This window comes from Falco naumanni, chromosome 1 (genome assembly GCF_017639655.2).
Source record: "Falco naumanni isolate bFalNau1 chromosome 1, bFalNau1.pat, whole genome shotgun sequence".
Classification (NCBI taxonomy): Eukaryota; Metazoa; Chordata; class Aves; order Falconiformes; family Falconidae; genus Falco; species Falco naumanni.
This window is the reverse complement of record NC_054054.1, coordinates 112,070,534-112,084,418: the sequence shown is the minus strand read 5'-3', so window position 1 is coordinate 112,084,418 and position 13,885 is coordinate 112,070,534. Positions and strand designations below refer to the sequence as shown.

General features: G+C 37.8%; 1 protein-coding gene across 7 annotated transcripts in view; it reads left to right on the top strand.

Annotated features, from left to right (window-relative positions):
* LYRM9 (LYR motif containing 9) overlaps positions 1-13,802 on the top strand; it is a 41,803-nt gene extending 28,001 nt beyond the window's left edge. For all 7 annotated transcript variants that reach the window (XM_040578519.1, XM_040578567.1, XM_040578534.1 and 4 more), the window contains exons 2-4: positions 10,633-10,773; positions 11,473-11,565; positions 12,736-13,802. In XM_040578519.1, coding sequence (XP_040434453.1) covers positions 10,633-10,773; positions 11,473-11,565; positions 12,736-12,753 — 252 coding nt within the window. In that variant the 3' untranslated portion in view covers positions 12,754-13,802. The remainder of the gene's footprint in view (positions 1-10,632; positions 10,774-11,472; positions 11,566-12,735) is intronic.
* The last annotated feature ends 83 nt before the right edge of the window (positions 13,803-13,885 follow it).

Below are 13,885 nucleotides of genomic sequence, written 5' to 3'. Positions count from 1 at the left end.
CATATGCTCTACTAATATTGCATAAAGCTAACTTTACACTGCAGGGCTGTGCTCCCAAAATGTGTTGCCGTTGCACTATCATGTGACACTGCTTCTCTGCCTCATGCATCAAGCAAAGCACAAAGCAGAGAAAAACAGAAACAGAAGTGAACAGAGCAAGACTAACTATCATCATTCATGCAATAGGACTTTACAGATCATATTTAGAAAGGACAAAATCCACAACAATGACAAGCCACAGCTCGTCAGAAGTGATCACATCAAAACAGCAGATCTTAATAAAAGCCCAGCATGCTGGAGAGATGTGTTTATTAGAAAGTGACTTCAGCATTGTACATGCTCATCCATACACAAGGAGGGGTATGTCTACAGGGCAGGCCATTGCCCAGGGCAACAAAATATTCAGTAGCTCTGTGAGTGAATGTGACTTGGTCGGGACAGACATTTGCTGGTTTGCCTAGGGCAGCAGAACCTATAGAGCTGGCCTCGAACACGGTGCACTAGTCACTTTGCTGTGACCTACTAGGGAAGAAAGAAAATACACTACAGTGTAATAACCAGAGAAGGAAGCCAGTTCACTGCAGGTGGTAAGGTCTGCCACTCTGCTGCAGTAAGTTGTAAGTGTATTTAAGAAGTCAGAGCCTAGAGTCATAGGTCTTCCTATATTACCAGCTGGGAACCTGTGAAACCCAGAAGGGGGAGGACTGATGCTGCCAAATGCTAAGACAAAACAGTAAGTATCGTTCTGGGTAGCAGCAGTCCACTTGAGTGTCTTCCTGGACTGATGTCAAAACATGAACCAAGACGTTTTGTGGGTAAAAAGGCTTCAAGAGGCTTCCAATTGAATTCTTATTTTGCAGTTTGATTATTATTTTCCTGTGCAGAAAGTTTTACCATTTCGTTTTGCACAAATACCACTTGGAATCTGTATTCATACTAATAAAAGCAGGTCTGGAGGAGGCATGAGTTGGGTTACAGAACGTGGCTATGGAATTTTAATAGTAAGTTCACTAGTGATTTTTTCATGCAGCATTTGTTATTGGACACTTCAAGGGGGACAATTTTGGCACCTTAGATAACTATATGAGATTATCCTGGGAATTCTGTGTTGAATCTGGATATCTAAAATTGCACATAGGTTTGAAAAAAGTCAATTTCTTTGCTGTTTTATGAGTGCTTATACTGCTGGGAGTATTTCTGAAGCACCTTCTGAACTAAAACTAAACTAATGCTACTCAATAGATGCTTTGCATTTGGGTTTTTTTAATTAATGTTTTGGGTTTTTTTACAGGGTTTGTTTGCTTAATCCTAATTTGCAAAATTCACTCTGTACTAAGATTTTTGTGATTGAGTCCAAACACAGCCTACTAATACCCAGGGAGACAGTGTGGGTTTGGGGTTTTGTTGGTTTTGGGGTTAATTTTGAGGAATTTATTTTTGAACATGCAGTTCAATCAGCTTGCATAACAGACTATTTGGAGCAAGAGTCTGGAGCCAGCTGCAGACACTGGTACCAGCTTTTGGATCCCACAGGTACCTTCGGTAGCGCGGAGCAAATAGTAAAAAGGGTATCAAAGGGTTCTGTCTCTCAATTGCTAGTTTCTTTTCCCTCCAGCTTCTGTTTTGTGTGCCTGGGTTTGTGTGGGATGGTCAATGGCAGTGCATTCTGCTGCTGAGAAACCAGATTGTGAAGTTTATCCTGAGAGATGGTTCAGTGGTCAGAATGCTGAGGCATGTGGGAACCCAGCTCCATTCTGCTGAATACTACTTAGCAGTTGGTATTCAACACCTTAGGATCTGCCCTGTGGAAGCGAGTATGTGTCTTGCCTGACTACAGTGAGCTGTTGAGGCAGTGTTCCAGGCTAGCTTTGTGTCAGTTAAGTGACCAAATTAAGTGAGTGAAATCCAGGCCTGTCTTGGTTCCTCATTGTTAAAAATTGATGTAATACTACTGTGCTACTTTACTAGGATAGTGTAAAATTAATACATTGGAGATCATGAGGTTTGACTGGATTAAGGAATGGTAGATTCCTGAGTTAGACTTCTAAAGCTGTAATACTTGGAAGTAATAAGAAAACACATTTTCAGCCTGTATGTTGGGGGGAAGAGAGGGAAGCGGGAGCCAACCTGTAAACAGCAACAGCTCAGGAAACTTGCAGTCCTTTAATTAATATTTCCAGTCTCTGAAGCCCAGCTTTGGTGCCTGTTTAACTAGTCTTGTGGGATTGAGATCCTAACTGTTGTGACTGTTTTTCAAGCAAATCCCTACAGTTCAACAGCAGAAAAACCCCAACATCTGAGAGAAGTGCCATAGGGTCATATCAGTATCATCATGGGTTCAGCTATACACTGGGTCAATTGACAAACTTGCAAATGCAAAGTGCAAGATTAATTGGCTGTGGTCAGCTTTTGCTTTACTATCTGAATGTCATTATCAGGAATGTAAATGATTATGCAATGCAGAGAGATGCCACAATAGTCTTAGTGTCTCCTTTTAGACTTGTCTGTCTTTAAACAGGGCTTTATCTAAATGCAAATGTGATTGCAGCCTTCTGATTAGGACGTTATACAGTCATCCATTCCAGAAAAGCACAATTAGCGGATTATTTTATTTCTGACTCAACAGTTCTTGGTGTAGATAGTTTGTTTGTTGTGCTATGCATGATATTTAAGTTATCAGAAGGAGATTTACATTATTAGTCAGGATTATAGCCAGATTTTGCGAGGTCGAGGATTTTTTCTTGGCAGATAAAAATGGTAACATTTGTGGGATTGGGGGGGGTGGGGTGTTGTTTTTAGAACAAAAGGCGATAGTGCAGATTTTTACTATTCTTCATTGTCCTTTTTGTGCCCACTAAGGGGCAAATTACAGTAGTAACTATGCAAATTCTCCAGTGTTGTTGTGTGTACAAGTGCAGTTTAGTTCCTGTTTTCAGGGTCTATTCACTGTTGAGTTGTACTCTAACAATGTCCTGGTATCTTAGAATTTAACAGTGGCTCAGGTCATAAGATTATTTCTCATTAAACAGTCATTTTACTAAAACAGTCATCAGCTTTTCCATGTGCTGTGGTAGATTTCCAGTGAAGCTTTCGCTGGAAATGATATTGCAAACACTGAAGTTACATGCTCAGAAAAATACAGATTTCCAGCAACAAACTTCCATGTGAAGCTTACCCATTTTGCAAAATCTGTAGCACTTCTGCAGCTATGAATCTGTTAGAACTCAGGATATTTTTTTCTTCGATTATGGGAGCCTCATACACTATATGTTTCATAACTAGACCTGCTAAGAACATCAAATCTTCAAATCTATTAGAAGTCCAGTATTTGTGGGAAGGTGAAGGATTTTTTTTCCACAAAATTCATCAATGTAACTGTATTTGTCACACAATTTAGATTCAACGGCTCATCATTTTCCTATGAAAAATTACTGCAGTGAAAAATTCCTAATTATGTATAGTGAAACAACATTTTCAATTCCATTGATCAGTTGAATCTTTCCATATTCATATGTTTACGTGACTCTTGTTTCTTGCTCACTCCCATAGCTTATTTTCTTCATGCTGTAGTAAGCTGTCCTATACATTCCCAACACGAGGGATCTTTGCTTTTGTGACAGGAAATCTATTGCACCACTTAGGTTTAATTAGAGCACAATGACATATGATGAGTTTAGACATCAAACTCTAGAAACAACTCAACAAACTGGCTCTAGTCCCAAAGTATATTTTGGGATCTGTATTGAATTGGGATGTTTCACTGTATTTAGTGGGAATATGTGAAATACAGGGTCAGTGGAACTATAGCAATCCTTACCAGTGAAGGAGATAGTCCAAAAAACCTGTGTTTAAAGGTGAATTTAGGTTCAGATCACCCTGAATTCAATGGTATATTCTAGATTTCTGTACTGGATCATAAAAAAAAAAAAAGGTCTTCCCATAGGTTCTATGTAAGTAACAAGTTGAATCCTATGCCCAGTTCTAATTTGCACTGAGCTCAGAGTTGAATACAGACCCAGCACGTATTTTAATCTGCCATGTGCTGGAGTGAGGGGTTAGCTTACATCTAGGTGTGCAGGTGATCTTCATATTTCGCTCACTTGTAGCACTACTTATGTGTTGGTAAGTCACAGTCAGTGCCCTGTTGCTTACACAAATGAAACTCCTCATCTCATATCTCTAACATTTATGTGGGTTTATTATTTCAAGACGTAAGACTTATTACTGTAGCAATTTTTTCCTTCCATAAATGCTTTACTTTAAATGAGAGCATCCAGATGTTTCACAGATACACTTTTATTTTTTAATTTTATTTCAGGAGAGCTTAGTTTGAGTTACAGTGTCCAGACCCCAACTTTGTCTACATTCAGGGTTCCGGGTCCTTTTTTGTCTTACTAATCTACATTTGTGGAAATTACGTGAAAGATAAAAACCCCCTCTTTTCTGTATGGAGAACACAAAAATGGTAATGGCAAAAGCAATTTAAGCTGGGATTTTTGTAGAGTTCATCCCCTACTTTCAAATATCCACTTCTCCTGTGGCCATTGGACTGCTTTAGTATTTAGAGACACTGTACTCATAGGAGACTAGACTATTTTAAGAAAGTGCCACATATTCAAAATGTTGCATTTAGTTTAACTGTATAGTAATGATGCATGCCCAGCCTTTGCATTAGTCCAGTGCATCTCAAGTATTCACCTTCAAGTTCCAGTTGTTGCCCTGTGGGCCCTTTCTGTAACACATGGAAGGCCTTCTCCTCTGCTGACCACGTTAGCGTTGCTTCTCATGTCAAGTCATGGGCTGTGGGGCACAGCAAAGCCAGATGGCTTCAGATATTCCTGTATGTGAGCTGCCCAACTCAAAATGCAGCCATTTGGGTTCTGAACAAAAAACCTAGCTGTATTAAAGCTTGAATTTCAGTATTGAAGAATATGTACAACTGCCACTGAAGGAAGGAGAAAAGGAAAACATTGGTTGGAGCCAGTGGTGTGAAGTTGGACTAGTCAGTTAATTTCTGTGCCTCATTTCCTATTGATGAGAACAGTTTGCAGTCTAAGGGGTGTTCTTGTGTCTGTATCGGACAGTGGGAGACACTTGGGGTATGGTAATAGAAGATCCAGAAACACATAAAAAAGTTAGATTTCTGTGGGTGCAACATCTCTAAATAGTAATCTTTAAGCCTCAGTAATTTTTTTATAACAGGCTCTAGAAAGTGCTATATTATTTAGAAAAGTGACTTGATTAATCAGGCTTTAAATGACTGACAGATAAAGCACCTTGACAATCACTGGGCCATTAACATGGCATATTCTTTGGATTCTGGCATGTCTTGTGGCTGTTTTCTGTTTTTCATTTTCCTTTTTTTTTTATAACTTTATTTGTTCAGTCAGTTCTTGTTCAAATGTATTGGTATAACAGAAATATAGCTAGATACACAGAGTACATCCAAACTTTATTGAAAAGGACTTGCTCTCCTGTGTAATTTCATGTGGTAATAAATTCAAGGATACCAAAGAAAGGCAACGCATATGTTATTGTATGCTTTAACTTCTTGTTACGAAAGAACAGTAAATCTAGATATTAATTTACTTACATCCCAGTTTCTCTGAAAAAGGCAAACACTGACATCTCCTTCTATAAATTGAGTATTGTAACAGAATTCCTTGGACTATCAGTATGCATTAGGAATATTAGTCAGTCTACATACATTGTTCTCAGTGTTGTCACCTGCAGTACTAAATGCCAGGGGAAAACTGAAGGAGGGGACCTAGCATGATGTTTGTATAGTAAATGTTTCTTACAACAAATGGTATAAATTGGCAACCCCAAAATACTTCAATAGGGTAATACTAGTTGAATACTCAGAGTTCAGTTTAAATAGTAGGAGAGAATGAGCTAGGTGTCAGGTGAAACTAAATATCCTAAGCAGAAAAGGAAAGCAGAAGTAAAGGCATTTGCATAACAACACAAGATGATTTTCATTTGTGTTCTCACTGACTTGTAATAGGGGTATACAGATATATCACTGAACTGAATGCTAGGAAGAAACCAAAAGTAGGTATCTATTTTGAAAGTCCATCTGTATTAGAAGGGTTCCTAAGGCGGGGGGGGGGGGAACACTTCAGAAAAGTCAAGAAAGGAAGTTAGTACTGAGAGTGATATCAAGGGTGGAGTGAAAACTGTATGCTGGAAACATGCCCTCAGCGCTCTCTGCTGGAAGAGAAGCCCTAGGATTGAACCCCGTGTTACTGTTACAAAAATAATGACATGTACATGTACCTGTTGAGGCCTTCAACACCTGGCAAGTGTCATATGGGTTGTTATACCACAAGATGTCCAGTATGCCAAAACAAAACAGAGCGCTGTGAAACAAATTCTCTTTATTGTATATGATGTTATCTGATACTATATTATATATTATTCCATCATCATTGGAAGTGTTCAGAAGCCCATCAGGTCAGATGGGGCTTTGAGCAGCCTGGCTATTGAAAGATATTTCTGCTTATTGCAGGGGGCTTGGACTAGATGATCTTTAAAGGTCCCTTCCAACTCAAACCATTCTGTGATTATATTTCTATTTTCAAAATAGGACACAGATTTGGAATCATCCTACCTAATTTAGGCTTGTAACTGCAGGATCTGTAATTCTTGTTTTGCTACTCCTGTGTTCAACAGAGAGAAGGGCAGGGAGTAATTCAGTCTGTATATTATTTGAGTCACGTTTTGAAGTTGCTTGTCTTTCTACTGGTTGCAGGGGGGATGCAGGGATCACTGTACTATTGAGAATATAATCTCCTCCTATACTCAAATGCCAAACCAAAAAATGCATGGAGCTGCTGCCCAGCATAGGCTTCATTGCAAAGAGAAGATTATATTTTTAGGGAAAATGATATTTTAGGGAAGAAAGATTGGAAGAAAACAAGATTAACAGTTTGAAGCCTGGGAGTATTCTGATCCGTGTTAGAAACTGAACTTTTTAAGTAAAGCCATAATTAGTACATCTTGTGTGCTTGGAAAGTGAGCTAGCAATTGGACTAGTTATTCTGAAGCCAGTTTGAAAAGTCAGCACTTGGTCTATATTCGTGAATTTTTGTGATTTCTTTCTGTCCTGCATGGGTTTTTTGGACAGTATCCAATTCTGTAGTGTGTGAGGCCAGATGGCTTTTATTAAACAAATATGAAAACCCAGAACTGGAATCAAACAAAAAGAATGAGAAGACTGCAGCATCAGTATAGAGCCAGCTTACTGCCCTTGTGATAGAAGAATGGTTTTCTAATTGTTCATGAAAGCTAATGGAAACAATATTTTGGCTGTCAATAATTCTCAGGGGGGATCATTGTGAAGTCTTACCTCATCTCTTGTACTTTTCTGATAGAACATATCAAGTATTCAAAAGCATACGCACCCCATGCAGCTCAAAGTGCAGAAAACCACTGGTCAGTTTTAGATACTGGAGAAAGACAGGACTCGGAGTGAGTGAGTTTTACTGGCACAGCACTGACCTGCTGGAGGCTGGTGCAGATTTACCTGCGTTAGAGCATGTCAGTTGTGGGGGAAGTAGATAAGAAGGAGACAGAGGGTAAAGGTTATGATGACGTATCTTAATTACTTGGCTCCTGTATTCTGTCTTGTGAGCGAGAAACAGGTTTTCACACTCAAGCATGGTGAGGGGGGTGTGTGTGTTTGGAAACTGAATCCAGTCAACATCATCTACTTCTGGGTAGAGTTACCTGTAACTAAAAATCAGAAATGCTATTTTTTGCATTTTGTCCATGGAATCTTTCCTAAATGTTATACCATTTCAGTCCCCAAGATCTTTATTCCAGACTTTAGTAATAAAAACCCAATCAACGTTACTATCTTAAATGTTAAATTTGATCCACCTTTTCTGTTTCAGTGCTGTGTATTAGTCCTTCCTGCACTGGATGGGGCATTACCAGCACAACACAAAAAAGCATTCCCAATTGCCATATTTGACATTGGCATCACCCATTTATCAGTCTTGGGAATGGCCTTTTTCTATTTTTCTTTCCAAGTTCCCCTGCATAGGAAGTCCTTAACCTGTGATTAATTAAGGAAGTAACCAAGCTGAATCTTGTGCAAGTAGTTGTAAAGGCTGTGTTTTTACTAGCTCCAATGGAAAGTAATCACAGCTGTTATAGTGGTGTTTACAAGAGCTTGGGGTCCAACAGCCATTTTTTGGCTGTTTTTTTAAAATTATTTTTATAATATTAAAAACAGAATCAGGGTAAATGGCACCATACAGAGATCCTTTAGCTTGTTGCAATCACAAAAAACGTGGCATGTTGGTAATGAATATCAAATTGGGATTTTTGTAACTTTTATGGGTATTTTTCATAGGGGGTTAGCCACTGTGATTGGTGGCTTTTTTTGAGTGCTGTTTGTCATAAATCTATATAATACTTTGGGGAAAGGGCTTTGCTTCTTGAAAGTGTGGCTAAAGTGATTTTGAGTAGACTCATAAATGAATTACGCAGACCCCATTTCAGATGTAAGGAAAGATGTCAGTGTAAATAAGCAGGAAAAGGATCCTGACATATGTCCTTTAGAGATTTATGCCTATTGAGCTTATTGTATATCCTTATTAGTTTTAATAATTTATATCATCAGCTCATGAGGTAGTAACCCTGTAAAATACTTCCTTAAGACAGTCATCTTTTTCCCTTGGAGGCTAGAAAAGCTTTTTCTGAAGTGTCATCAGAGCCTTTCTTAGGGGCTTCCATAACACCCATCAGCTGTGACTCACTGTGTTTCTGCAGGTCCTTAAAAAAAATTGTTATAAAACTTGCCTGTTGATATCAGCTCACCAGGTGGTGAGCTATATCGTGTGCTCTATTAGTCTACACAAAAACAGGCTTATTACTGTCACCTCCTCCCCATTCCCATCCCACCTGTTTGGCTCATCTGCCTCGTCTTATGACTTGTCATTAGTCTGCCTTGTAAATTCTTTGTGGCAGGAACTTTTTCATTAGATATGTAGGTATATATAGTACCTACCATGATGGAGCCTGAATCCTTGAGTGAAGAGTATGGGCACAATTCCAATACAGATAATAATGCTAATATTGTAGTGCTCTTTCTCACATTTCCTGTAGACAAGAAGCTCTGCCACAGGAACAGCTCCCTCTCATTTTACAAGCTGTTACTTTTGACAAAAGATAATTAGATTTAAAAGATCAATATAGCATAGATTTCACTCAATCTTTAAGTAACGAACAGACAAACGATACTGTGAGGTGCTCAGATACGACTTTGTACTGTGGTTTTGTGCCATGAGTAAAGCAATGTTGTCAGGTCCCATCCCTTAAGAATAAGACACATTCTGTGTTTTTATCATAGAATTCTTAACATTTTTTTCACATAGAAAAATTATACTATTTGTGCATAAAATACTAAAGATTTTCAGTGACTTCTGCTACTGTAAACTGACATAGTTCTTGCTACTCTATAAAGGTATGCTGACTTAGATCTACTTAGTTACAGACTGAAATGGAATTTTGTTTTACTGAAAATACAGACTACACTAGTACGTATCCTGTTATGATGGACGTTTTATAGGTACATAGTGAGATTTTCCCCACTGCAAGAAGAGCTAATCTATGCAAATGTACAGCCCAGGTGGTGTTCTATTCTGAAATAAATTTGGCTGAAGGACTTAAATTACTTAAGAAAAAGGAAAAAAAATGTTCCAAATAATGAGTAAGAATCCTAACGGGTGCTAAATAATGTCATACACCTACTTCATTATTCATTTACTTATTTATCTTTATTCTTAAGAGTAATGATGTAAAAGTGCTTTTTTTCCAAATGTTAACTTTGTTCTTTGCAGATGGTAGCCATCTACTAAATGACAAGTCATTTACAGTATTTGATTAGCACTTTATATAGCCTGGATGGACTTATTGTTACAATATGTAAGAATAGTTGTAGAGGTGAAACTTGTTAAATTTGTTCTTTTCCTGTTGCTGTTACAAAAAAAAAAAAATATGGAAAATTTGAAACCAGAGATATTTTTGCCTGGCTTCTCCTATATTTGTAGGTGTTATTTCAAGTTAAAGCTGACACTCATAGGCCAGTTCACAAGATATTCTTGAGATAATGACAATACTAGGAAATATTGCTAAACTCCAACATCACTTGTAGCAATTATGAACATCCTCATTCTACAATGTCACATGTAGATGAACTCTAATGGATGTTCAAGGAAAGCACTGGAAGCTTGAATGAATCTAAGAATCATGGCTTATCAAGTAAAGTTCCATCAAGGTTGCAGTACTGCTTTATATACTTACAGCAGCTTACACTGTGGGTCTTTTTTTAAACTAGAAGAAATTTAATATTACAGTACACTTCAATATTACCACCATAAAGTGATCTTCTGGCATGAACTGCATACTTCTGTATTTTAATACCTTGATCAATGAGAACTCACCCCCATCTGTCCATAAACCAAGCAATTCTGATTCATTTGATATTGTGTTTTCTTCTAAAGTTTCTTCAAGTCATGCTGCTGGCCCTGTTTTCTTTGTCATAAAATTACTTTACACTTCTATTTCTCTGTTCTTAAAAAAACTAATTAGATGTTTTGATTTGTGTTTTATTTTCAACAGCTAAAAAGCTTGATAATGGCCCCACTACCAAATGCTGAATTAGTTCAGAACTCTTTGCAGTTGTATCGTTACCTGCTTCGATGCTGTAAGCAACTTCCTGAAGAGAATATTCGTCAGCATTACAGACATGCAGTCAGGCAGGTGAGAAACTGATTTCTGTTGGTGGAATTCAGTGTTGTGAGGCTTTTCGTTTTTCTCCTCCTACAGTTTGGACCAACTTCTTATAACTCCTGATGCTTAAAATACTATTCTTCTGCAAGCTTGAAACATTAGTGGGTTTGAAGGATTATACCAGGAGTATGTAGGAGCATTTCTTTTTGATTGCTTTGAATCTGAAACCACCTATTTTCCTTGGCTTTCATCTCTAATTCTGGTGTTAGTCAGGAGAGTGAACAATCATTCCTTACTCACCTAAACACGTCTTTTATGGTGAAACTTACTTTTTTCTTGTCAGTCATGTTTTCCACTATATACCTCCACCCCCAGCTGCCCCCTGGATGGGTGAATCCCATCTAATTGTTCATATAGAAGTAGTTTCGTGCCTTTGATAGTACCTGTTGTGCTGTGTCTTTCTATATTTAGTGTGAATTGAAGTTTTCTGGGGTTTTTTTTGCTGATGATGTGTGAAAGGAGTAAAATGCTTAATATGAAATTACATTTGACAATGCTTGTTATGGAAATAGCACTGTCAGGTGCTACCATGTATGTTTTTGCCCTTTCAGGTCAATAGTTTGCTTGCATCAAATATTTTCTTTGCAATTTCAAAGTGATCCTTATTTTGACAACTGTTGTTTTAAGTTGGGTAGTCAGTGTAACACTTTGAATTTTTGTATATTGCAGAGCTTCAAAGTTCATGCTGATGAAGACAATCCTGAGCGAATCCAGCAGATCATTAAGAGGGCCATTGAAGATGCTGACTGGGTCATGAATAAGGTGCATGCATCAGATTGTCTAAGTTTTGCTCTCAGTTCACATCAAAGAATAAAACATCAAAGGCAACTTAGGAACAGCAAACTGTTGTATCCAGGTGACAGAAAATACTTAGCCACTAGGGATTTATGATTGTGATAGTTCTTGCTTAAAAATTCTTCTTTGTCAATATAAACTTAAGTGTATTTTTTGGAACCAGTGATGCTTTAAGTTGGTCTGTATAAATCTTTGTTTCCATGAATAATTCTATTAAATTTCAGCATTAGTGGCTATTATAACTATTATGGGGGAAAAAAACCCTATAATATTTTGCAAGCCAGTTTGTTGATATGTATCAGCTACTTTCCTAACAGGAATCTATCCTCTCTGAGTTTACATAAACTCCCAGAATGATTTTTTTTTTATGTTCAGATCTTGCCTGTGACTACACAGATCGGGGTCCAACAGCATAGTGGCAAAATTGTAGGAACTGGTTTACTTGTGCCATAATTATCACCCAGTGGCTATGCCTCTTTACTATCACAGCACTGAAAGATACCACTCAAACTGGTTTCTTAAAGAGTGAAGACTGTTTACTGTTAGACAGCTGAGTCACCTGCATTTCCTTGGATTGAAATCTGGTTGGGGAGCACAATATGTTAACATGGGTTTCTGAGAGTGTAATGAAACAAGTCAAAAGTTCAGCTTGCTCTAAGTATCTGTGATTTAATTTACTAAATGACTGTTAAGTCCTTCTCTCTGTCAGGCCATGAAATCCAAATGGGAATTGTTACAGAAGCAAGCACAGATTAGTCATAGATTATAAAATTACAGCAGTAGCCAAATCCCAGCAGTTACAGCCTAGCAAATAATTGTCTGTGCCTGAATCTGATTTTATTCTCCCTGCAATTATGAAAAGCCTCATTCTGATTCTGCTACAGAGATGGTAGTCTGCCTCATTGGAAAACTGGTAACTGAACTCTGTGACAGGAGCATCAGATTCACAGTGCCTGCCAAGAAGCATTATTTTATATTGTAGAGGGAAAGCCTATCAAAATTTTAATCTAACTTAAAGGAAGTGAGATAATTTTATGTAGATCATGAAGAAGGCTGTAAATCCTTGTCAGTGTGAACTGCTCCTTCTAGTTATGTGCTCTTTCACACAAATAATTATTTATTTCTTTTCTTTTTTAGTATAAAAAGCAGAAGTAGAAGAGGAATGATGAAGACAATGTCATTGGTAAACATTTTTAGAGGACTTGCAATCAAGCCCAGTACTCTATTATAGTTATTGCCTGGGGTTTTCTCTTACCTAATACAAATACAGTAATTTATCTCTCCTTGGGATGTCATGAAGCTAAATCAATATTTCTGAAGCTGTTTGAGTCTGTAGATTAATAGGCACAGTCTAGTTTCAAAGTATTAGCTTGCATAATCACTAAACTTTAGCGTAAAGCCCAAACTTTTCTAAGCTTTGAGAGAGCTTCTCAGGAAAACTTACTGAGAATAAAAATGTAACCGAATACAAGACACTAACAAATAATTAGTGCCCTGTCTGTCTTTCATATCTGATGAATTACAGCATCTCATCTGAAAGAATTTAACTAGTATCTGAGCATAAAGGTCTATACTGGGAGCCTGAAAACCTGAGAAAAGCTCACTGAGGATCAGAGCAAATTTCTCTTTACTTGATTGTGGGCTAGATCATACTATTCGGCCTAGATTCGCTGTAGCATAGCAGTGTTTGATATGCTTACTGTGTAGACTATTTGGTGGGAAGGTTCTTCTGTATAAGTAACAGTGGATTTGAGTTTGTATAATGCTCAGAATTACAGTAGTCAGTCTGTTATGTCAGATCATCCTCTGCAGGACCATATAGATACATTTTCAGGGTGGAGGAGGTATGACCAGAGCACAGATTTAATCTAGTAGCAGACACAAAAGCATAGGCTACTGAATGGAGAACACACCCACAAGAACTTTAAGTCCATCTGAAACTTGAACCACTGTATTTTCCACTTGCCTGTCCATGCAGTGGGAATATCTTCATTCTACTGTATGTGTTTGCGCTTGAATTAATGGTTGTCTTATTTAAAGATAGGTGTCTGTCACCCTAATCTGTAAAGTTGCATGAAAATGAACACCGTTCAGATGGGGTTTGTGCACTGAATGGTATGATTACTGAAATGTGCAATGTTGTACAGATATAAAGGCCTTCACAACTTTTTGTAACGCCTAATAAATGTCCTTTAAAAATGGGAGCCCATGTCCTTTTTAAGAAGACTGTCTTTTCACTGCCCTAATGCATTTTCATCATGGAACACTCAATAGAAACACTAGAAAT